This window comes from Somniosus microcephalus, chromosome 7 (assembly GCF_052327205.1).
Source record: "Somniosus microcephalus isolate GS21.2 chromosome 7, FLI_Smic_1.0, whole genome shotgun sequence".
NCBI classification, from domain to species: Eukaryota; Metazoa; Chordata; class Chondrichthyes; order Squaliformes; family Somniosidae; genus Somniosus; species Somniosus microcephalus.
The window spans coordinates 42,987,802-43,012,037 of NC_140993.1; the positions used below are offsets into that span (position 1 = coordinate 42,987,802).

A 24,236-nucleotide genomic window follows, 5' to 3' on the forward strand; every position below is an offset into this window, starting at 1 on the left:
GCGAGTTAAAGGCACTCTGACACATAAGGGAGGAGGAAGAATTTCTGGATTGTTTTCTCCAGGGTACAGACACAGCTCAGAGGAAAGTACAGGTGCCGGAAGAGGAGAGTGTGACTGTCAGTCAGCAGGGTAGGGGGAACTGAGGGGAGATAGAGGAGGAGGTCCCACAGACAATGGTCCTATTCAACTTGTAGGCCAACTTTAATGCGATGAGATGGAGATTAATGACAGCAAACTGGTCAAAATTTTTATCTGGTAAAAGTAAAGATGAACAGTGGGAGGTGTTCAAAAATAATTTAGCTTAATACAGGACCAGTATATAACCCTAAGGGACAAGAGCCCTACTTACCAAATAAAACAGCAATGGTTGACAAAAAAGAGGTGGGAGACAATATAAAACTGAAGGAAAGAGCATACGAAAGTGCAAATAATAGTGTCGATCCAGAGGACTGGGATAGATATGAAGAACAGCAAAGGAAGACAAAAAAGTAAGAACTGCAAAAAGGGAATACGGAAAGAAACTTGCGAGGGATATCAAGATTAACATAAGTTTTTACAATTATATTAGAAAAAGGGTAGTCAAGGGTAATATGGACTCTTTAAAAACAGATGGGGGTAATATTGCAAATGAAAATAAGGAAATGGCAGACTTGTTGATTAATTACTTTGTGTCAGTCTTCACAGTAGAGGAAGATAATATACCTGACATTCCAGGGAAACTAATAATGAATCGAGGACCAGAACTCACTAAAGTTAATGTAAGCAAGAAAGCAGTATTAAAAAAAATAATGGCATTAAAGACAACAAATTCCCAAGACTTGATGGTTTCCACCCCAGGGTTTTAGAGGAAGTAGATGAAGAAATTCCAGATGTTTTAGCCATAATCTTCCAAAACGCTCTAGATTCAGGAATTGTCCCTCTCGATTGGAAAATTGCAAATGTAACTCCAATATTTAAAAAGAAGAGAGATAGGGAAACCAGGAATTTATAGCCCTGTTAGTCTAACATCTGTAGTGGGGAAGTTATTGGCATCTATACTGTTAGTCTAACATCTGTAGTGGGGAAGTTATTGGAATCTATAGCTAAGGACAGAGTGACTGAGCACTTAGAGAAATTTGAGCTCTCTAGAGAGCGCCAACATGGATTTGTAAAGTGTAGATCATGTCTAACAAGCCTAATTGAATTTTTTGAGGCAGTAACTAAAATAGTAGACAGGGGAGGATGAAAGAGGCTATGGATGTAGTTTATAAGGACTTCCAGAAGGCACTCAATAAGGTTTCACGTAAGAGACTGTTAGCTAAAATTCAAGCTCATAGAATTGAAGGCAAATTATTGACCAGTTTAGGAGATTGGTTAGGTGGCAGAAGACAGAGAGCAGGGATAATGGGTATTTACTCGAATTGGAAGGAAGTGACCAAGGATCTGTGCTGGGGCCTCAGCTATTCACTATATTTATTAATGACTTGGATAACACAATACAGAGCCATATTTCCAAGTTTGATGACGACAAAGATTGGTGGCATAGTAAGTAATGTAGACGGGAGCATAAAAATACAAAAAGACATTGATGGATTAAATGAGTAGGCAATACTGTGGCAGGTGAATTTCAACACAGATAAATGTGAAGTCATCCATTTTGGACCAAAGCAAATACATCCGAGTATTTTTTAAATGGTGAAAAGCTAGGAACAGTGGTGGTCCAAAGAGATTTAGGGGTCTATGTACACAGATCACTAAAATGTAGTCGTCAGGTGCGAAAAATAATCAAAAAGGCTAATAGAATATTAGTCTTTATAACTAGAGGGCTAGAATATAAAGGGGAAAAAGTTTTGCTATTAGCTGTACAAAGCCCTGGTTAGCCCACATCTGGAGTACTGTGTACAGTTCTAGGTACTGCACCTTAGAAAGGATATATTGGCCTTGGAAGGAGTGCAGCGCAGACTCACCAGAATGTTACCGGGGCTCAAAGGGTTAGATTATGAGGAGAGATTACACAAAATAGGTTTGTATTCCCTGGAATATAGAAGGTTAAAGGGTGATTTGATTGAGGTTTTAGGATTTTGAAAGGAATTGTGAGGGTAGATAGAAACTTTTTCTACTGGTGGGGGAGTTAAGGATAAGGGGACATAACCTTAAAATCAGAGCCAGGCCATTCAGGAGAGAAGTTGAAAAACACTTCTTCATGCAATGGGTGGTAGAAGTGTGGAGTTCTCACCCACAAAAAGCAGTAGATACTACCTCAATTAATAATTTAAAATTGGAGATCGATAGATTTTTGCTAGCCAAGGGCAAGGGATATGGAGCCAAGGAGGGTGGATGGAGTTAAGATACAGATCAACCATGATCTCATTGAATGGCGGAACAGGCTCGAGGGGTTGAATGACCTACTCCTGTTCCTAAAATTCTTAATTACTCCCTTCCCGATTGTAGAGGGTACTGCCCATTACTCCCCAGTGTGATGTTTCATTTTGCCACACCAGCCATCTTCATGGCTTCTGAGTGAAATTGTCAATTTAGTTCCAGCTAGTGCTAAACATTGGGTAATCAGCAAGACATTTTGGGTAATTTCCTGCTGAAATCCCATGTCTAAGTACTGGATTGAAGCAACTTAAACTGATTTTACATGGCACCCTCTGTAGCTATTAGGTATATGAGACTAACCGATGATGACACCCAGCCTCTTCTTATAAGCTTAAAAGTTTGCTTTGCACCAACGTTTTTAGATCATAATAGTGTTCTATTCATAGAATATAATCAGTTAGTAATAGTGCTGAGAAGTTTTTGACTTCAAGTTTGATAAAATAAATAAATAATGAAGTAGGTGATACCAAGCTTAGTTTTAAAAGCCTGAAGGTTGTAGGAGGAAAGAAACGCTGTAAAAGGCAAGGATTCTCACAGGATAGAGATCCTGGGAAAGAATAAGCAGAGTAGGAGCTTGTGCATCAATTAAGGTTTCACCCACCTTCTTATTGATGTTAGAAGCCCACAACAAAACACAGCACAATAGCAAAATACTGCGGATACTGGAAATCTGAAATAACATCAGAAAATGCTGGAAACACTCAGCCGGTCAGGTAGCGTCGTAGAGAGAGAAACAGAGTTAGCATTTCAGGTCGATGACCCTTCTTCAGAACTGGAAAAGGTTAGAGAAGTAACAGGTTTTTAAGCAAATGTCGGGGCAGTGACAGGGAGGAGGGGAGGAAAGAACAAAGGGAAGGTCTATGATAGGCTGAAAGCCAGGAGAGATTAAAAGACAAAAGGGATGAATGTGCAAGGCAAAAGGAGATGGTAATGGGACAAGTTAAGAAACAAAAGATGACTCCAGATGAGGTGTAAATGGCACTGGTAGAATATAGGGGCCGAGATGAAAGGCTGAAATTGTTGAGCTTCGTTGGAACCGTCCGCCCTCGGCCTCTTACACTGGTCCAACGAAGCTCGAGGAACAGCACCTCATCTTTCGATTAGGCACTTTACAGCCTCTGGACTCAACATCGAGTTCAACAATTTCAGACCATAACCTCAGCCCCTATATTTTTCCTTTCCCTTTATTTCTCACATGGCAGCTGTTGATGATTCTGCCGTTGCCATTTACACCTCATCCAGAGTCATCTTTTGTTTCTTAACTTGTCCCATTACCATCTCCTTTTGCCTTGCACATTCATCCCTTTTGTCTTTTAATCTCTCCTGCCTTCCAGCCTATCATAGACCTTCCCTTCATTCTTTCCTCCCCACCTCCCTGTCCCTGCCCCACACTTGCTTAAAAATCTGTTACTTCTCTAACCGCTTCCAGTTCTGATGAAGGGTCATCGACCTGAAATGTTTACTCTCTTTCTCTCTCTATGATGCTGCCTGTCCTGCTGAGTGTTTCCAGCATTTTCTGTTGTTATTACAAAACACGGCATGTTTTGTTGACATGATTATGTTCTGTTTTGCTTGCCGCAATGAAATCAGGGCTTGTGAGAGGATAATGAACCACCATTTTTTTTCATTGAGAACCCAAGGTGAAGAGGCAAGATTCATTGTGCAGGATAATACTGAGCTTGAAAAGAGCAAAAGAAATGTCAAACTAAATCAGGAAGCCGTGAATAGGTAATACCAAACTAGGGCTTTAAAGTGCTGAAGGCTGTATGGGGAAAGTAAGACTGAGGGGGTTAAAGGGCTCTGTTTTGAGGTTCTGGGAATTAATAAGTTCGGGTGGGATAGTGTACAGTTTTTTTTTCCAAAACAGTGTGGAGTAGGAAGGAGGAGAACATATAAGATGGCATATGTTGAACTTAGATGAAGAAAGTTAGGAGAATAGTATTGGTAAAATAGAGGAGAAAAATTGCAATAGAAGGAGACGGGTTGGAGGCCAGAGACATCAGAGGGATCACCCGTAAGAGAAGCATTTTCTTGTACCTTGTCCAGCATATATGTGATCTGTGAAACAGCTAGCATATAGTCTTAACCGAACACGTCCTCTTCCTCTGCATGTCCCAGCAGTATCCATTGGGCCTGAATATGGCACCAATTCGCAAGTTAAAAAGTAAAATACTGCAAATGCTGGGAGCCTGAACTAGGCCTCAATGCTAGCTGCCCCTCAATCTGAACAATTGGCTCAAACCAGAATTGGGCTTCGCATAGTTACGATCAATTCTGGAAGTTAACTGCACTTACTTCTTTTCAGACACGTAAGCCTTCAGTTGTCAATAGTCTTGCCATAAAGACAAGGGTCCAATTGTCTTTGGTAAAGAAGATTTTTTTTTTCAATTTAAGGAAACACAGAGCAACTTCACGTTTAATTTTTGGAGACGGTTTTGAAATCAGTGTTAGCCAGGGTAAAATACTGTATTTATTTTTAAATGCTGTGGCCTTAAATTGGGGAGAAGGCCTGCCCTAATCTATCAATTCTTCTGCTTTAAGTGATTTGCAATGTAAAACTGTAATCCTTAATATGCTTAAAATGAAAGCAAAGGTTATTTACACAAGCCATTGCCTTGCCATAGCATATGGACGCTATAATTCCAGAAGCCAATCACTGAGGTCAATAGACTACAGAAAACACCAAGATGTTGACGGTTTCTATCGCTATGGATACTCCTTATCTCAAACAGGTAAGTGGAGAAATGCAAAGTCCTTGTTCGATACTAACCCTTTCTCCAGCCCATTGTGTGTCTGCCAAAGCTTTCACTATGAAACAATGCTCAGATTTTCATAAAATTATGTTTCTCTATCGCCTCTAAACCTGCATGATTTGTTTTTGTTTTCCATTCCCTCAAAGAATCTTGGTTGCAGTAAGTGTGGGACCGTTTATCCAGCTTGATTTCTAAGTGGATTTTTTTTACTCACACATACTTTCAGTTTAAGATACAATGGGGTCCCTTCATCGGGTATGAAATGAAAGGGGGAAGGGAATAACTAAAGCCTTAATATTTCATTGCAGGCCTCCTGTTCGACCAACAATTGCCTTAACGATGATCTGGGGATAATTAATGAGTTGGGCTTTAGTCGAAAACTGGATTTTTAGTCATAATTTCCATTGGTAAATTATAAATGGTTAGCTAGAAAGTCAGTGGTGTTTCTACTTCAAATAAATTTTGATTGGAATTTCACCCCATGTAAAAAAAAAAAGTCTCATGTACATACTGCACATAATGTCAGCAGATTAACAACTAAGTTACTATACTAAATACACATGAAAGGGCTTAAGACTTTCAGTCCTACAGAATGTACTGTAACTGAGGTTAGACTGTAAATTCAAAACAGTGTAAGATTTTGGATCTTTTTGATGTTTCATCCAATCCAAATTTCAGAATCCATTTATATAGCACCTTTAACGTCCCAAGGTACTTCAGAAGGGGGGTTGGAAATCAAGGTGTCAACCATGGCTCTGTGGTAGCACTCTCGCCTCTGAGTCAGAAGGTTGTAGATTCAAGTCCCACGCCAGAGAAGTGAGCACAAAATCTAGGCTGGTACTCCAGTACAGTGCTGAGGGAATGCTGCACTGTCAGAGGTGCTGTCTTTCGGATGAGATGTTAAACCAAGGCTCCGCCCACCTTCTCCGGTGGACTTAAAAGATCCCATGGCATTATTTTAAGAAACAATATTAGCAAAATTGAAGCCCATGGAATTGATGGGGCACTGGCAGCATGGATACAAAATTGGCTATGAGACAGAAAGTAGAGAGTAGCGGTGAACGGTTGTTTTTCAGACTGTCGGGTAGTATATAGTGCGGTCGCAGGGGTCGGTATTAGGACCACTGCTCTTTTTGAAATATACTAATGACCTGGACTTGGGTATACAGGGCATAATTTCAAAGTTTGTAGATGACACAAAACTTGGAAATGTTGTAACAGACTTCAGGAGGATATAGACAGACTGCTGAAATGGGCAGACACATGGCAGATGCAGTTTAATGAAAAGAAGTCCAAAGTGATGCATTTGGTAGAAAGAATGAGGAGAGACAAGATAAACTAAATGGTACAATTTTAAAGGGTGTGCAGGAACAGACATACCAGGGGGTGTATGTACATAAGTCTCTGACGGTGGCAGGACAAGTTGAGAAGGCTGTTAAAAATGCAAATGGGACCCATGGCTTTATAAACAGAGGCACAGCAGATTATCCCACAGTGGGCGGGGGAGGGGTTAATTGGTAAATATGTGAAAACCAACTCCAATGCGCCGTGGCTGAGCCTACATCCGGTTTAACCGTGGTGGGCTTGGGGGCTCCTGAGTAACTCGTTCTGGAAAGGCAGGTCCATAATTATAATATTTAAATGAGGCTCTGTTCCTCATATTTTGGGAGCCATTTGAATTTAACGGCTGTGAGCCAGGTTTCCCAGGGCTCAGGAAACCTGGCAGCTAAAGGGAGGCAGGAGCTGCCAGATCCAGCAGGTAAATTATTTTTCGAGCACAGCTTGTGGGTCAGGAAGAGCAGGAGTGCTTCCCCCTGGCCCTTCAATCAAACCTGATGCCGCAATCTGCCTCCCTCCCCATAATCTTCAGACACCCCCACGACCTATGCTCCAATCTTTCCCTCCCTCCCTCCCTCCTCGCTGTTGAAATCCAAGCCCTCCCGCAACCATGCCCCGATCGTTTCCAATTGCCAGGGATCGTTCTTAATCTGGCCGGCTGCCAGGTGGGAAATGGGGTTAAAAAAGTGCTAATGAGGTACTGCTGTTAATTCCATGTTCCCAGCATTTCCGGGTTTCCTGGCTGCAAACATGCACCTCTGCTCCATCCCTATCACCCCATAAATATTGGGGCCTTAGAGTACAAAAGTAAGGAAGTTATGCTTATCCTTTATAGATCTGGGCACCACACTTTAGGAAGGATATCAAAGCTTGAGAGAGGATGCAGAGGAGAATTAATAGAATGGTACCAGGGATGCGGGACTTCAGAGACATGGAGCGAGTAGTGAAGCTGGGGTTGTTCTCCTTAGAGCAGAGAAAGTTAAGGGATGTTTCAATAGAGGTGTTCAAAATCATGAAGGATTTTGACAGAATAAATGAGGAGAAACTGTTTCCAGTGGCAGAAGGGTGGGTAACCAGAGAGCACAGTTTTAAGGTAATTGGCAAAAGAACCAGAGGCGAGATGAGAATTTTGTTCATGTATCAAGTTATGATCTGGAATGCACTGCCTGAAAGGGTGGTGGAAGCAGATTCAATAGTAACTTTTGAAAGGGAATTGGATAAATACTTGAAGGGGAAAAAATTGCAGGTCTCTGGGGAAAGGGCAGGGGACTAGGACTAATTGGATAGCTCTTTCAAAGAGCCGGCACAAGCACGATTGGCTGAATGGCCTCCTTCTGTGCTATATAATTCTGTGTGTCCTGGCCAACATTTATTCCTCAACAAACATCACTGAAACAGATTATATTGTCATTATTACATTTCTGTTTGTGGGACCTTCCTGTGCGCAATTTGACTGCCGTGTCCCCTACATTACAAGAGTGACGACACTTCAAAGGTACTTCATTAACTGTAAAGCACATTGGGACATCCTGAGGTCGTGAAAAGTGCTATATAAATGCAAGTCTTTTTTTTCTTTCAAGACACCAAATCCATTTCAACAGTAAACCAGATCTTCCAACTCTTGCATCTTGAGTTCTGTGACACAATGTAAATATTTTCATCTCCAATCGTCACTATAATGTTTTATTCCAAAATACCTGCTGTCAAACTTCTTCCCGGTTGGTAGCACAATACTCTTCAGGTAGTTGTTTCCCTTACTCTACTCAAAGTAAAATGGACTAAATTGAATGGATTGAATTGCCTAATCGATTGAGATATCCCCTTATGCATGTCATACATCAGTGCATCCTGACCAAGCTGTACTGTTCCAGGGAATGTGCACCCACAGGCCGCAAACTTCATTTGCACATATGAGATCTCTTTCTATAGGTATAGCAGTTTTGTGCTTGCTCATTGTTTGGTTAGAACTTGCTCTCCCCTCCACACCATGCTGCCTTATTGCTTAGCTTAATTTTTCCAGAGTTCTTTCTACAGATCTCACAACTCACTGCTTCATGGACTAGATTGTATCCTTCCCTGAATGTACCTTGATCGAACTGAACAATTCCTGTCTGAGCGCACCCTTCTGGTCTCCTTCAATGGAAATGAAAATAAGGAGAGATATAGAATGGGCGGCTGAATCGATATCGCCCATTTTATACTATTGCCCAAAGTCAAAATTACCCCACTGTATTTTAATCCAGTGAGTACTGATGCAGCATTATCCCATATACTTCAGCTACATAAGAAAAAAATGTCAGAACATCTCTGAGAGTTAAAGATGATCAATATAACCCTTTACTTTCAGCAATCTACCAAACCAACTACAGGTATTAAGTCAAATCAAGGAAAATTAGGTTAGAATTCTGTCTGGTATGGAATACATTTGTAACATCACACAAAGATCAATTGATATCAAGGAGAAAACCATCTCGCTGGTAAAACAAAAATCAAATTAATTTGGCATATTTACACCAAAAGGTTCTTTTTAAAATGTGTTTCTGTTTTAGTGCGTTTTGAAATCAAGTTTTTATTTCTATTATGGGTTGGGAAATGAGTGAGTGAAGCCTGCTGAGCAGGTTGGTGCAGTCCCACCAACAGTTGGAGCACAAACAAACATTGATGTTTTCTTACCTCTTCAGCTCTCTCTCACTCTCTCACACACCCGCTCTGTCTCTCTCACACACCCACCCTCTCTCTCTCACACCCTCTCTCTCTCACACCCACTCTCTCACACACCCACTCTCTCTCTCACACACCCACGCTCTCTCTCACACACCCACGCTCTCTCTCTCACACCCTCTCTCTCTCACACCCTCTCTCTCACACACCCACTCTCTCCACACCCACTCTCTCTCACACACCCACACTCTCTCTCTCACACACCCTCTCTCTCTCTCTCTCTCTCTCACACACCCACTCTCTCACACACCCACTCTCTCTCTCACACCCACTCTCTCTCACACACCCACACTCTCTGTCTCACACACCCACTCTCTGTCTCACACACCCACTCTCTCTCTCACACACCCACTCTCTCTCTCTCACACCCACTCTCTCTCTCACACACCCACTCTCTCACACCCACACTCTCTCTCTCTCACACCCTCTCTCTCTCTCACACACCCACTCTCTCTCTCTCACACACCCACCCTCTCTCTGTCTCTCTCACACACCCTCTCTCTCTCTCACACACCCACCCTCTCTCTGTCTCTCTCACACACAATTCACAATTCAAATGCTTTATTGGCATGAAAGTTTACAGAGAACCATATTGCCAAAGCTTACACAACAAAAAAGTACAGTTTTCCAACATTCTGTAGGTGTCAAACAATTTTGACCCTTGTTGGGTACATACAATATTACTTTTAAACAATATTAATTTAAACAGTCTTTGTACATCATTGGGTACATTCAGTATTAATTTTAAACAGTCCTCAGGTTGTGACATGTTGTTACATATTTGGCGCCAAGGTATGGTCTGTCTCCTTCTCCCAGGACTAATCTTAATTTTGACAGGTCATCCAAATCCTTGAAATCTGGGGTTGTTTGGCTGAGCTTGTTAAATAATATGTTTCTTGATGTGTTGAATTTTTTGCATTTTAGGAGGAAATGCATTTCTGTTTCAACCTCGCCGGTCAGACATTGATCGCATATTCTATTCTCTCTAGGCTGCCAGGATTTCTTGTATCTCCCTTTTTCAATTGCCAGTTGGTGGTCGCTTAGTCTGTACCTGGTGAGGGTCTGTCTCTGTTTTGTGTCTCTGATGGTCGAGAGATAGTCTGCCAGTTTATATTCTCTTTTTAGGGCCCGGTAACATTCTAATCTGCTTTGGCTTTTGGTTATTTTGTTCCAATGTTCCAGGTAGGTTTCTTTGCATTGTTTAATGATTTGGTTCACTGTGTTGGTCTGGGACTGGTCAGGGTCCGGCTGAGTAGGAGTACTTAGTTTCAGTAGCAGCTGACTCAGGGGACTCTTTTCTGGGTTTAGCTCTTGGGTCTGGAAGGCTTTAAAATGAAGGGTGTCTGGGGAGCTAGATTTGAGGTGATTTAGGAAGTTTAGTGCTCGTTTTTGGATGTTTATTATCAGTGGGTATCTGCCTAGTTCGGCTCTGCATGCATTTGTTGGTGTTTTCCTTTGGGTGCGAAGGATGCTTCGGCAAAATTCTGCATGTAGGGCTTCTATTGTGTGTTTTTCCCATCACCCACCCTCTCTCTGTCTCTCTCACACACCCTCTCTCTCTCTCACACACCCACCCTCTCTCTGTCTCTCTCACACACCCACTCTCTCTCTCACACACCCACCCTCTCTCTGTCTCTCTCACACACCCTCTCTCTCTCTCACACACCCACCCTCTCTCTGTCTCTCTCACACACCCACTCTCTCTCTCACACACCCACCCTCTCTCTGTCTCTCTCACACACCCACTCTCTCTCACACCCACTCACTCTCTCACACCCACTCTCTCTCTGTCACACACCCACCCTCTCTCTCACACCCACCCTCTCTCTCTCACACCCACTCTCACACACCCACCCTCTCTCTGTCTCTCTCACACACCCTCTCTCTCTCTCACACACCCTCTCTCTCTCTCTCTCACCCCCACTCTCTCTCTCTCTCTCACACCCACTCTCTCTCTCACTCCCACTCTCTCTCTCTCTCTCTCTCTCCCTCTCTCTCTCACATCCACACTCTCACTTGCTCTCTCTCTCGCTCTCTCTCGCACACCCGCTCGCTCCCTCTCGCACGCCCGCTCTCTCTCTCTCTCTCGCCCGCTCTCGCACACCCGCTCGCCCGCTCTCTCGCACACCCGCTCGCTCTCTCTCGCACACTCGCTCGCTCTCTCTCGCACACCCGCTCGCTCTCTCTCACCCACTCTCTCTCTCTCACCCACTCGCGCTCTCGCACTTTCTCTCACCCACTGTCTCACTCTCACACCCTCACACACCCCGTCTTTCTCTATCGCCCTCTCTCTCACACCCATGCTCTCACTCTCTCTCTCTCTCTCTCTCTCTCTCTCTCTCTCTCTCTCTCTCACCCACTCTCTCTCTCACATCCACACTCTCACGCTCTCTCACACCCACTCTCTCTCTCTCACACCCACTCTCTCTCTCACACCCACTCTCTCTCTCTCACCCACCCTCTTTCTCTCACACCCACTCTCTCTCACACCCACTCTCTCTCTCTCTCTCTCTCACCCACACTCTCTCTCTCTCTCACCCACTCTCTCTCTTTCTCTCACACCCACTCTCTCTTTCTCTCACACCCACTCTTTCTCTCACACCCACTCTCTCTCTCTCATCCGCTCTCTCTCTCTCTCGCACTCGCTCGCTCTCCCACACGCCCGCTCGCGCGCTCTCCCGCGCGCCCACTCGCGCGCGCTCTCTCACACACCCACTTGCGCCCTCACCCTCTCCCTCACCCACTCTCTCTCTCTGTCACCCACTGTCTCTCTCTCACACCCACTCTCCCTCTCACACCCACTCTCTCTCACACCCAATCGCTCTCTCTCACACCCACTCTCTCTCTCTCACACCCACTCTCTCTCTCTCACACCCACTCTCTCGCACACCCGCTCGCGCTCTCTCTCTCTCGCACACCCGCTCACGCTCTCTATCTCGCACACCCGCTCACGCTCTCTATCTCGCACACCCGCTCGCGCTCTCTCTCTCGCACACCCGCTCGTGCTCTCTCTCTCGCACACCAGCTCGCGCTCTCTCTCGCACACCCGCTCACGCGCACTCTCTCTTGCACACCCGCTCGCGCGCTCTCTCTCGCACACCCGCTCGCGCTCTCTGGCACACCCGCTCGCGCGCTCTCTGGCACACCCGCTCGCACGCTCTCTGGCACACCCGCTCGCGCGCTCTCTGGCACACCCGCTCGCGCGCTCTCTGGCACACCCGCTCGCGCGCTCTCTGGCACACCCGCTCACGCTCTCTCTGGCACACCCGCTCGCGCTCTCTCTGGCACACCCGCTCGCGCTCTCTCTGGCACACCCGCTCGCGCTCTCTCTGGCACACCCGCTCGCGCGCTCTCTGGCACAGCTGCTCGCGCGCTCTCTGGCACACCCGCTCGCGCGCTCTCTGGCACACCCGCTCGCGCTCTCTCTCGCACACCCGCTCGCGCGCTCTCTCGCACACCCGCTCGCGCTCTCTCTCTCGCACACCCGCTCGCGCTCTCTCTCTCTCGCACACCCGCTCGCGCTCTCTCTCTCGCTCTCTCTTGCACACACGCTCTCTCTCGCACACCCACTCTCTCTCGTACACCCACTCTCTCTCGTACACCCACTCTCTCTCGCACACCCACTCTCTCGCACACCCACTTTCTCTCTCGCACACCCACTCTCTCTCTCGCACACCCACTCTCTCTCTCGCACACCCACACACTCTCTCTCTCGCACACCCACTCTCTCTCGCACACCCACTCTCTCTCTTGCACACCCACTCTCTCTCTCTCGCACACCAACTCTCTCTCTCTCGCACACCGACTTACTCTCTCTCGCACACCCACTTACTCTCTCTCGCACACCCACTCTCTCTCTCTCGCACACCCACTCTCTCTCTCTCTCGCACACCCACTTTTTCTCTCGCACACCCCCTCTCTCTCTCGCACACCCACTCTCTCTCTCGCACACCCACACCCTCGCACACCCACACTCTCGCACACCCATTCTCTCTCTCTCGCACACCCACTCACTCTCTCGCACACCCACTCTCTCTCGCACACCCACTCTCTCTCTCGCACACCAACTCTCTCTCGCACACCCACTCTTTCTCTCGCACACACACTCTCTCTCTCACACACCCACTCTCTCTCTCACACCCACTCTGTCTCGCACACCCACTCTCTCTCGCACACCCACTCTCTCTCTCACACACCCACTCTCTCTCTCTCTCGCACACCCACTCTCTCTCTCTCTCTCTCCCTCTCGCTCGCACACTCTCTCTCTCTCGCACACCCTCTCTCTCTCTCGTACACCCACTCTCTCTCTCTCTCGCACACCCACTCTCTCTCTCGCACACCCACTCTCTCTCTCGCACACCCACTCTCTCTCTCGCACACCCACTCTCTCTCTCGCACACCCACTCTCTCTCTCGCACACCCACTCTCTCTCTCGCACACCCACTCTCTCTCTCGCACACCCACTCTCTCTCTCGCACACCCACTCTCTCTCTAGCACACCCACTCTCTCTCTCTCGCACACCCACTCTCTCTCTCGCACACCCACTCTCTCTCTCGCACACCCACTCTCTCTCTCGCACACCCACACTCTCTCTCGCACACCCACTCTCTCTCTCGCACACCCACTCTCTCTCTCGCACACCCACTCTCTCTCTCGCACACCCACTCTCTCTCTCGCACACCCACTCTCTCTCTCGCACACCCACTCTCTCGCACACCCACTCTCTCGCACACCCACTCTCTCTCGCGCACCCACTCTCTCTCTCGCGCACCCACTCTCTCTCTCGCGCACCCACTCTCTCTCTCGCGCACCCACTCTCTCTCTCGCGCACCCACTCTCTCTCTCGCGCACCCACTCTCTCTCTCTCGCGCACCCACTCTCTCTCTCGCGCACCCACTCTCTCTCTCGCGCACCCACTCTCTCTCTCGCGCACCCACTCTCTCTCTCGCGCACCCACTCTCTCGCGCACCCACTCTCTCTCTCGCGCACCCACTCTCTCTCTCGCGCACCCACTCTCTCTCTCGCGCACCCACTCTCTCTCTCGCGCACCCACTCTCTCTCTCGCGCACCCACTCTCTCTCTCGCGCACCCACTCACTCTCTCTCGCGCACCCACTCTCTCTCTCGCGCACCCACTCTCTCTCTCGCGCACCCACTCTCTCTCTCGCGCACCCACTCTCTCTCTCGCGCACCCACTCTCTCTCTCGCGCACCCACTCTCTCTCTCGCGCACCCACTCTCTCTCTCTCGCGCACCCACTCTCTCTCTCGCGCACCCACTCTCTCTCTCTCGCGCACCCACTCTCTCTCTCGCGCACCCACTCTCTCTCTCGCGCACCCACTCTCTCTCTCGCGCACCCACTCTCTCTCTCGCGCACCCACTCTCTCTCTCGCGCACCCACTCTCTCTCTCGCACACCCACACTCTCTCTCTCTCTCGCACACCCACTCTCTCTCTCTCGCACACCCACTCTCTCTCTCTCGCACACCCACTCTCTCTCTCTCTCGCACACCCACTCTCTCTCTCTCGCACACCCACTCTCTCTCTCTCTCGCACACCCACTCTCACTCTCTCGCACACCCACTCTCTCTCGCACACCCACTCTCTCGCACACCCACTCTCACTCTCTCGCTCACCCAATCTCTCTCTCGCACACCCACTCTCACTCTCTCGCACACCCACTCTCTCTCTCGCACACCCACTCTCTCTCTCGCACACCCACTGTCTCTCGCACACCCACTCTCTCTCTCTCGCACACCCACTCTCTCTCTCTCTCGCACACCCACCCTCTCTCTCTCTGTCTCTCGCACACCCACTCTCTATCTCTCTCGCACACCCACTCTCTCTGTCTCTTGCACACCCACTCAATTCAATTCAATTCAATTTTCAATTCAAATCGCTTTATTGGCATGATAAGGTACATCTTATGTTGCCAAAGCATCGAAATACATTTATGGTTGAACACATAAACGCAGATCTATTCGTACAGTGTATAAACAGATATATCCCTGAGTGTATAAATATACTTTCGTATAATTTGTATATACTCTTTTCTTAGGTTTACTGGTTGTCCCTCTGTTTATGGCAAGCTGTAACATAGTGTGCCACTAGTGTTACACAGTTTCTCTCTTCCCCTAGTAGGTATGGGAGTTTTTGGTCGTCATTCAAATTTCTGAATTCAGGGCATATTTGTGAGAATTTTTGGTAGAAATTCTCCCTGATGCCCTGATATTTTCCACAAGCTGTGAGGAAGTGCATCTCTGTCTCCACCACTCCCTGACTGCAGTGAGAGCATATCCTGTCCTCTCTTGGCAGCCTGGTCTGCCTGTGTCTGCCTTTTTCGATCGCCAGGCTATGTTCGCTAAGTCTGTACCTTGTCAAGGTTTTTCTCAGTTTGCTATCCTTTACCATGGTCAGGTAATCAGCCATGTTGTATTGTCTGTTTAGGGCCAAGTAGCAATTGAGTTTGCTTTGGGTTTTTGTTGTTTCTGCCCAATATGACAGGTATTTTTCCTTTTGCTTAGTGACAATTGTGTTGGGTCGAATTCTCTGTGCTACGATGTCACTGTCCTGGGGCTGGTTATTGTTAGTAGTGTTAGTGGTTGCTTCACTGAGTCCCAGGACTAGTTGACTGAGGGTGTTCTTCTTTATGGTCCTCTCTTGGCATTTCAAGGCTTCGTAATGATAGCAGTGGGGGTTGCTCATTTTTAGGTGTTTCCAAAATTTGGTGGCTCTTTTTTGGATAGTAATTATTAATGGATATTGGCCTAGTTCTGCCCTGCATGCATTGTTTACAGTTTTCCTTTGAGTCCGGAGGATACTTTTACAGAATTCTGCATGTAGGATCTCAATTGGGTGTTTGTCCCATTTTGCAAATTCTTGTTGTGTTAGCGGTCCCCACACCTCACTGCCATAGAGTGCAATTGGTTCAATTACTGATTTGAACATTTTGAGCCAAATGCTAATTGGGATTTCTATTTGGGTTGATCTTTTAATGGCATAGAAAGCCCTTCTAGCTTTCTCTTTTAGTTCATTCACAGCTAGTTTGAAATTTCCCGTAGAGCTGATTTTTATGCCCAAGTATGTGTAGTTAGTGGTTTGTTCGATTTTAGTTGTTCCTAGTGTGAGATATATTTTGGGTCCCTGATGTCTGGATCTTTGCTGGAACACAAGGACTTTAGTTTTTTGGGGGTTTATTGTCAGGGCCCAGGTCTGACAGAACGACTCCAGCAGATCCAGGTTCTGCTGTAGACCCTCCTTAGTTGGTGACAGCAGAACCAGGTCGTCTGCATAGAGGAGGAATTTAACCTTGGATTCATATAGAGTGAGGCCGGGTGCTGTAGATTGTTCAAGAAGTTTTGCCAGTTCATTTATGTAAATATTAAAGAGTGTCAGTGAGATTGGCAAGCCCTGCGTCACCCCCCGCCCCTGTGGGAAGTATTTTGTTTGTTTGTCTCCAATTTTAACTGCACATTTGTTGTTTCTATACATTGATTTAATAACATCATGGCCTAGAAATTCAGTTGGGCACGGCAGCCGTTAGCGCCTTAGGAGGAGTAGATTTCGAGCGCTAGGCGCTTAGCGGCCGGGCGCAGCGCGATCTGCACCTCGCCCCAACTTCAGTACACATTTAGCGCCGGCGCAAAGTCTTAGCGCGCCCTGCTGCGCGCGCACATCATGGCGTCATTTGCTAGTGCAACGCCTTTTGTGCGCCCCGAACCGGAACTTCACTCGCGCCGGCCCATTGTGCGCCGGGCGGCCCGAGCGACTGTGAAGTGGAACGGTACACAGCCCAGCCGGGCCGCGGGGAGCGCAAATTAAAGGGCACTTACCCAGCAGTATAAAGGCCAGCCATTTTGCAGCATTCACTCTTGTGCAACGGTTTTTTGGACAGAGACCAAGGAGGAGAGTTTACTGGTTTGGACCAACACTTGGACAGGTATTTTTGGCTCAGGCCAGAGCTTACCAATTATCTTTGCCTTCATTCAGAGCTCAGTGTTTGCCAGCATATAATGGGGGCTGCATTGGGTGGCAACGCTGAATTTCAGCCTTATGCCAGAAGGGCTTACAGACGCCGTGAGAGAGTGGCAGCCCTGGCTAGACGCAGAGGGGGCAACAGGTGTCGCCAACTGAGGCCTTACCCACGCAGGGTATACCGCCAGCAGACCTCCTATCTGACCATGTCTGCCGCGATGTGTGTTAGGCTGCGATTCCGAAGGGAGGTGGTTGCAGACATCTGCCGGCTGCTTCAGAGAGATCTGCAGCCACAGCTGATGCGCAGGACGTCTCTGTCGGTGGCAGTGAAGGTGACGGTGGCTCTCAACTTCTATGCCACCGGCTCCTTCCAATCCGCTACTGGGGACATCGCTAACATCTCCCAGTTCGCCGTGCATTGCTGCATCCGCCAGGTGACCGAAGCCCTTTTCAGAAGGAGACATCAATTCATCTCCTTCCCCATGACCCTGGACAAGCAGCAGCAGCGTGCAGTGGGGTTTGCAAGAATAGCGGGCTTCCCCATGGTGCAGGGCGCCATTGACTGCACGCATGTGGCTTTGCGGGCACCTCTTGAGCATGCCGAGGATTACCGCAACCGGAAGGGCTACCATTCCCTCAATGTACAGCTGGTGTGTGACCACAGGCAGCGCATCCTAGCTGTCAATGCCCGCTTTCCAGGCAACAGCCACGATGCCTTTATCCTGCGACAGACAACTGTGGCTGACATGTTCCAGGCACAGCCTCCCCCAAGAGGATGGCTTATCGGGGACAAAGGCTATCCTGCTGAAGAGGCATACAACGAGAGCCATCAAGCGACGAGGAACCTCATAGAACAAACAATCGGCGTGCTCAAGCAACGGTTCCGCTGTCTCGATCGCTCCAGGGGAGCCCTCCAGTATTCGCAGGATCGAGTCTCCCAATTCGTCGTCGTTTGCTGCATGCTGCACAACCTGGCTATCCGCAGGACTCAGGCACTGCCACCTCACGTTGGACCACCACCTCAGGAGGAGGAGCATGAGGACGACGAGGACGAGGAGTACCAGCCCAGGAGGGAGGCACAAGGTCCAAGGGCCGCCCGTCGACGGCTTATTGAACGTCACTTCTAGGCCCCCTGTCAGGGAATGGCTTGTGCCAAGGATAGAACATGATTGCAGCCGCTCCGCAAGCCCTCAGCCGGTTAAGGCAACAAACACTTCAAAGATCAAACATGGACAATGTGAATAAATAAAATGGTTTATTGTACAAACTCTGGGCCGTTCCCACATGAAAACCAAAAACAGACGAAACCCCCAAAAAACACTCAAACACGGCGGCCTTCTCCCCAGAGGGGGGAAGCGTCGGAGGGGAGTCCAATTGCTGGGCCCAGCGGCCTCCAGCAACGCAGGAAGGGTCGGCCAGCTCGGCGACCTTCTCCCCAGAGGGAGAGTCCGGCCTCCAGTCAGGAGATGCTCTTCGCCGAGGAGATGGAACGCCTCGAAGACTTGTCTGCGGACTCGGAGCGCCGGCACACAGAGCTCATGGCGGCAGTGGCACGGTTGCCTGAGTCCATCGATTCCCTCTCTCGGAGCGTGGCCGAGTTCGGGCCCTCAGAGGCCACCAGTCGGGCGGAATACCGGGCAGATCAGGCAGCGAGTCGGGCGGAATTCGGGGCAGCTCTGTCAGCGACTGGCCAGGTGATCAGTGGTGCCGTCCAGTCACTGGCTGCTCTGATGCGGTCACAGAACAGGGCAACGCGGGCAGTCACTGCTGCCACACTCGCTGTGTCAGCCAGGCATCGCCAGGGCACCCGCCGCGCTGCAGCAGCACAGCGGTCTGTCCCTCGGCAGATTGGTGCGCATGCTGCAGTGCTGGCCCGGGCGAGTGCCAGTGTCTCAGGCGACCAGCGAGCGCCTGCCATCCTCCAGCTTGCCGCCATTCCTCCAGCCGCCACTGCCAGTCCCCCAGTGGAGCTGCCAGGAGCTGCTGCAGCGACTGATGCTGGCCAGCCACAGCTGCAGCAATCAACAGCCGCCCGCTCGACGGCCAGACCTCGACTTGGCCAACCCCCAAGGGCATCTGCCGTCACGACATGTGCCCCTCAGGAGCCTGCCCCCAGCCTTGCAGCAGCCAATGGCCTTACTTTGAGGCAGAGCAGCAGGGCAGGCAGGGGCCACCCAAAGATGGCCAAGGCATCGCCCTAGCGGGCCAAATAGTCGAATGTGTGGCCATTTGTGTTTGTTTCTTGAGGCCGAGAATTGGATGTTTGTTTTTTGAAGGCCGATGATGTGATGTTTGTTTTTGACGAAGGCCGAGAATGACGGCCATTTTAGTTGCCGCGGCTGAGGGTTCCCCTGATGGGCCGCCTTCCTCTTGCTCCTCCTCCTGCTCCTCTTCGGAGGGTCTGTCACTGGCAAGTTCAGGGACCTCCTCTTCACCATCTGAAAGCAGGAAGGCACAAGAGTAGCTTTAGAGTGAGGAGAGGGCGTCAGTGCGGGATGCATGAGTGGTGGCATTCAGCGCATTAGTCGGACAGTGGCAAAGGATGTAGATCTGATGCGCAAGTGGGACGAGAGAGGTGCAAAAGGTGATGTCCTTACCATTGCTGCCCAGAACAGGGTCGGCATCTCCACATGCAACGGGCCCAATCACCCGGCCACCCATGAGGCGCTCCACGCGATGTTGCAGGTCGGTGAGTGGCTGGATATGGGGTCGGCCTCCCCCGGTCGCAGTCCGGCTCTTGCGATTATTCGCCAGCTTGGCCTGCAAGGGAAAGGACGGCCTCTAAGTACAGTGTGTCGCCGTGATCTTGTGTGCACTGCCTCCCATGGTGGAATAGCTTGGCCCGTGTGTCGCCGTGATCTTGTGTGCACTGCCTCCCATGGTGGAATAGCCTGGCCAGTGTGTCGCCATGATCTGGTGTGCACTGCCTCCCATGGTGGAATAGCCTGGCCAGTGTGTCGCCATGATCTGGTGTGCAATGCCTCCCATGGTGGAATAGCTTGGCCAGTGTGTTAAGTGCAGAATGTGCAATTGATGCTCATGCCTGTCCCATAGCTGCTGGATGAAGGCTGGCCATTAGAGCTTTCAGGTCTCTTTGCCCATAATGTGAGGTGCACATGCAAGGATGAGGAGGTCACTGGAAAGGGTACTCACCCTGACAATGCGTGTGAGGTCATTTAACTTTTTGCGGCATTGGGCACCGCTCCTGGGGACGTCGCTGTTGGCTGACAGCTTGGTGGCGACATGCCTCCAGGCTCTCCTGTAGACGCGGACCGTCGCCTTCTTGCCATTGTCCGGGTACAAAACATGGCGCCTCTTCTCCACAGCAGCAATCAGCACACTCAGATCACGCTCTGAGAAGCGCTGCGCACGTTCACGGGCCTTCTCCATGTCTTCAGGCGCTATTTGGGTCCAGCAGCAGTGTTCAGGCCTAGCTGGAGGGCTCCACTATCCAGGGCGTGGCAGCAGACACAGTCGACCCTTCCCCCTTAAGAGCTGGCCGGCGCCAGGGTGTCTGCTGTCAATCACGAGATGGCCGCACCTGCGCTGCGCCCGGCCTCGGCGCTATCGATCACCACCTCCGGCTTAGCGCCCAAAGAGAGGCGTCCAGCAGCAGTTTTAGCGCTCGCCCGAACTCCTAGGGCGAAGCTAATGAATATCGGAGAAGTGACATCGATTTGGCGGCGGCCGCAAACTTTAGCGGACACCCCACTTTAGCGCCCCAAAAGTGGCGCCAATGAATTTCTAGGCCCATATGTTTTTCCCCCTACCCCGCTTTCGATAAGTTTCAGGAATAGACCATCGTGCCAGATGGAATCGAAAGCCTTCTGGAAATCTATAAAGCATGCGTAGATTTTGCTTTTGTTTTGATGAACGTGTTTGTCAATTAGGGTCTGTAGGGTGAAGATATGATCTGATGTTCTATAGTTTGGCAGGAATCCAATTTGGCTTTTACTCAAGACATTGTGCTCCTCAAGGAAGTTTATAAGTCTTTTGTTTATGATACTACAGAAAACCTTCCCCAGGTTACTGTTTACACAGATGCCTCGATAGTTATTTGGGTCAACTTTATCCCCACTTTTGTATATGGGCGTTATGAGTCCTTTCTCTTTCTCGCGCACCCACTCTCTCGCACACCCACTCTCTCTCGCACACCATCACTCTCTCGCACACCCTCTCTCTCTCGCTCTCACACACCCACTCTCTCTCTCTCTCTCTCTCGCACACCCACTCCCTCTCTCTCTCGCACACCCATTATCTCTCGCACACCCATTATCTCTCGCACACCCTCTCTCTCTCGCACACCCTCTCTCTCTTTCGCACACCCACTCTCTCTCTCTCACACAGCCACTCTCTCTCTCTCTCTCACACATCCACTCTCGCACACCCACTCTCGCTCGCATACCCACTCTGACTCTCTCTCGCACACCCACTCTCTCTCTCTCTCTCGCACACCCACTCTCTCTCGCACACCCACTCTCTCTCTCTCTCGCACACCCACACTCTCTCGCTCGCACACCCAGTCTCTCTCGCACACCCACTCTCTCTCTCTCTTGCACACCCTCTCTCTCTCTCTCTCTCTCACTCTCTCTCGCACACCCTCTCTCCCTCTCGCACACCCTCTCTCCCTCTCGCACACCCACTCTCTCTCTTTCTCGCACACCCACCCTCTCTCTCCCACACAGCCACTCTCTCTCTCGCACACCCACTCTCTCTCACTCGCACACCCACTCTCTCTCACTCGCACACCCACTCTCCCTCTCGCACACTGACTCTCTCTCTCGCACACCCACTCTCTCGCACACCCACTCGCGCTCTCTCTCGCACACCCACTCGCGCTCCCTCTCGCACACCCACTCTTTCTCTCGCACACCCACACACTCTCTCTCTCGCACACCCACTCTCTCTCTCACACACCCACTCTCTCTCTCTCGCACACCCACTCTCTCTCTCTCGCACACCCACTCTCTCTCTCTCTCTCGCACATCCACTCTCTCTCTCTCTTTCTCTCTCGCTGGCTCACCCACTCTCTCTTGCACACCCACTCTCTCTCTCTCTCACACACCCACTCACTCTCTCTCGCACACCCACTCTCTCGCACACCCACTCTCTCTCTCGCACACCCACTCTCTCTCTCGCACACCCACTCTCTCTCTTTTGCACACCCACTCTCTCTCTCTCGCACACCCACTCTCTCTCTCTCGCACACCCACTCTCTCTCTCTCGCACACCCACTCTCTCTCTCTCGCACACCCACTCTCTCCCTCGCACACCCACTCTCTCCCTCGCACACCCACTCTCTCTCTTTCTGTCTCGCTCTCTCTCGCTGGCTCACCCTCTCTCTCTCGCACACCCACTCTCTCTCTCTCTCTCTCTCTCTCGCACACCCACTCACTCTCTCACTCTCGCACACCCACTCTCTCGCACACCCACTCTCTCTCTCTCTCGCACACCCACTCCCTCTCTCTCGCACACCCTCTCTCTCGCTCTTGCACATCCACTCTCTCTCGCACACCCACTCTCTCTCTCGCACACCCACTCTCTCTCTCTCTCTCTCGCACACCCACTCTCTCTCTCTCTCGCACACCCAATCTCTCTCGCACACCCACTCTCTCTCTCGAACCCCCACTTTCTCTCTCTCTCTCACACACCCACTCTCTCACTCTCTCTCTCTCTCGCACACCCACTCTCTCTCTCTCTCACCCACTCTCTCTCTCGCGCACCCACTCTCTCTCTCGCGCACCCACTCTCTCTCTCGCGCACCCACTCTCTCTCTCGCGCACCCACTCTCTCTCTCGCGCACCCACTCTCTCTCTCCCGCACCCACTCTCTCTCTCGCACACCCACTCTCTCTCTCTCTCGCACACCCACTCTCTCTCTCTCTCTCTCGCACACCCACTCTCTCTCTCTCTCGCACACCCACTCTCTCTCGCACACCCTCTCTCTCTCTCTCTCTCTCGCACACCCTCTCTCTCTCTCTCGCACACCCTCTCTCTCACTCTCTCGCACACCCACTCTCTCTCTCTCGCACACCCACTCTCTCTCTCTCTCTCGCACACCCGCTCTCTCGCACACCCGCTCTCTCGCACACCCGCTCTCTCGCACACCCAATCTCTCTCTCGCACAGCCACTCGCTCTGTCTCTCTCACATGCGCTCTCTCTCTCTCTTGCACACCCACTCCCTCTCTCTCTCGCACACCCACTCTCCCGCACACCCACTCCCTCTCTCTCTGACCCACTCTCTCTCTCTCTCTCACCCCCCCGCTTTCTCTCTCACCCCGCCTCTTTCGCTCTCTCCCTCGCCCCCGCTCTCTCCCTCGCCCCCGCTCTCTCCCTCGCCCCCGCTCACTCCCTCGCCCCCGCTCACTCCATCGCCCCCGCTCTCTCCCTCGCCCCCGCTCTCTCCCTCGCCCCCGCTCTCTCCCTCGCCCCCGCTCTCTCCCTCGCCCCCGCTCTCTCCCTCGCCCCCGCGCTCTCCCTCGCCCCCGCGCTCTCCCTCGCACGCCCACTCGCTCTCCCTCGCACGCCCACTCGCTCTCCCTCGCACGCCCACTCGCTCTCCCTCTCGCACGCCCACTCGCTCTCCCTCTCGCACGCCCACTCGCTCTCCCTCTCGCACGCCCACTCGCTCTCCCTCTCGCACGCCCACTCGCTCTCCCTCTCGCACGCCCACTCGCTCTCCCTCTCGCACGCCCACTCGCTCTCCCTCTCGCACGCCCACTCGCTCTCCCTCTCGCACGCCCACTCGCTCTCCCTCTCGCACGCCCACTCGCTCTCCCTCTCGCACGCCCACTCGCTCTCCCTCTCGCACGCCCACTCGCTCTCCCTCTCGCACGCCCACTCGCTCTCCCTCTCGCACGCCCACTCGCTCTCCCTCTCGCACGCCCACTCGCTCTCCCTCTCGCACGCCCACTCGCTCTCCCTCTCGCTCTCCCTCTCTCGCACGCCCACTCTCTCTCTCTCTCGCACGCCTACTCAATTCAATTCAATTCAAATTGCTTTATTGGCATGACAAGATACATCTTATGTTGCCAAAGCACAGAAAAACATGTATGATTGAACACATAAACGCAGATCTAGACATACATTGT

The 24,236-nt window shown here is 50.5% G+C and overlaps 1 protein-coding gene across 7 annotated transcripts in view; it reads left to right on the forward strand.

Annotated features, from left to right (window-relative positions):
- adgrb1a (adhesion G protein-coupled receptor B1a) overlaps positions 1-24,236 on the forward strand; it is a 658,584-nt gene that overhangs the window by 175,286 nt on the left and 459,062 nt on the right. For all 7 annotated transcript variants that reach the window (XM_085992449.1, XM_085992450.1, XM_085992451.1 and 4 more), the window contains exon 3: positions 4,986-5,093. In XM_085992449.1, coding sequence (XP_085848575.1) covers positions 4,986-5,093 — 108 coding nt within the window. The remainder of the gene's footprint in view (positions 1-4,985; positions 5,094-24,236) is intronic.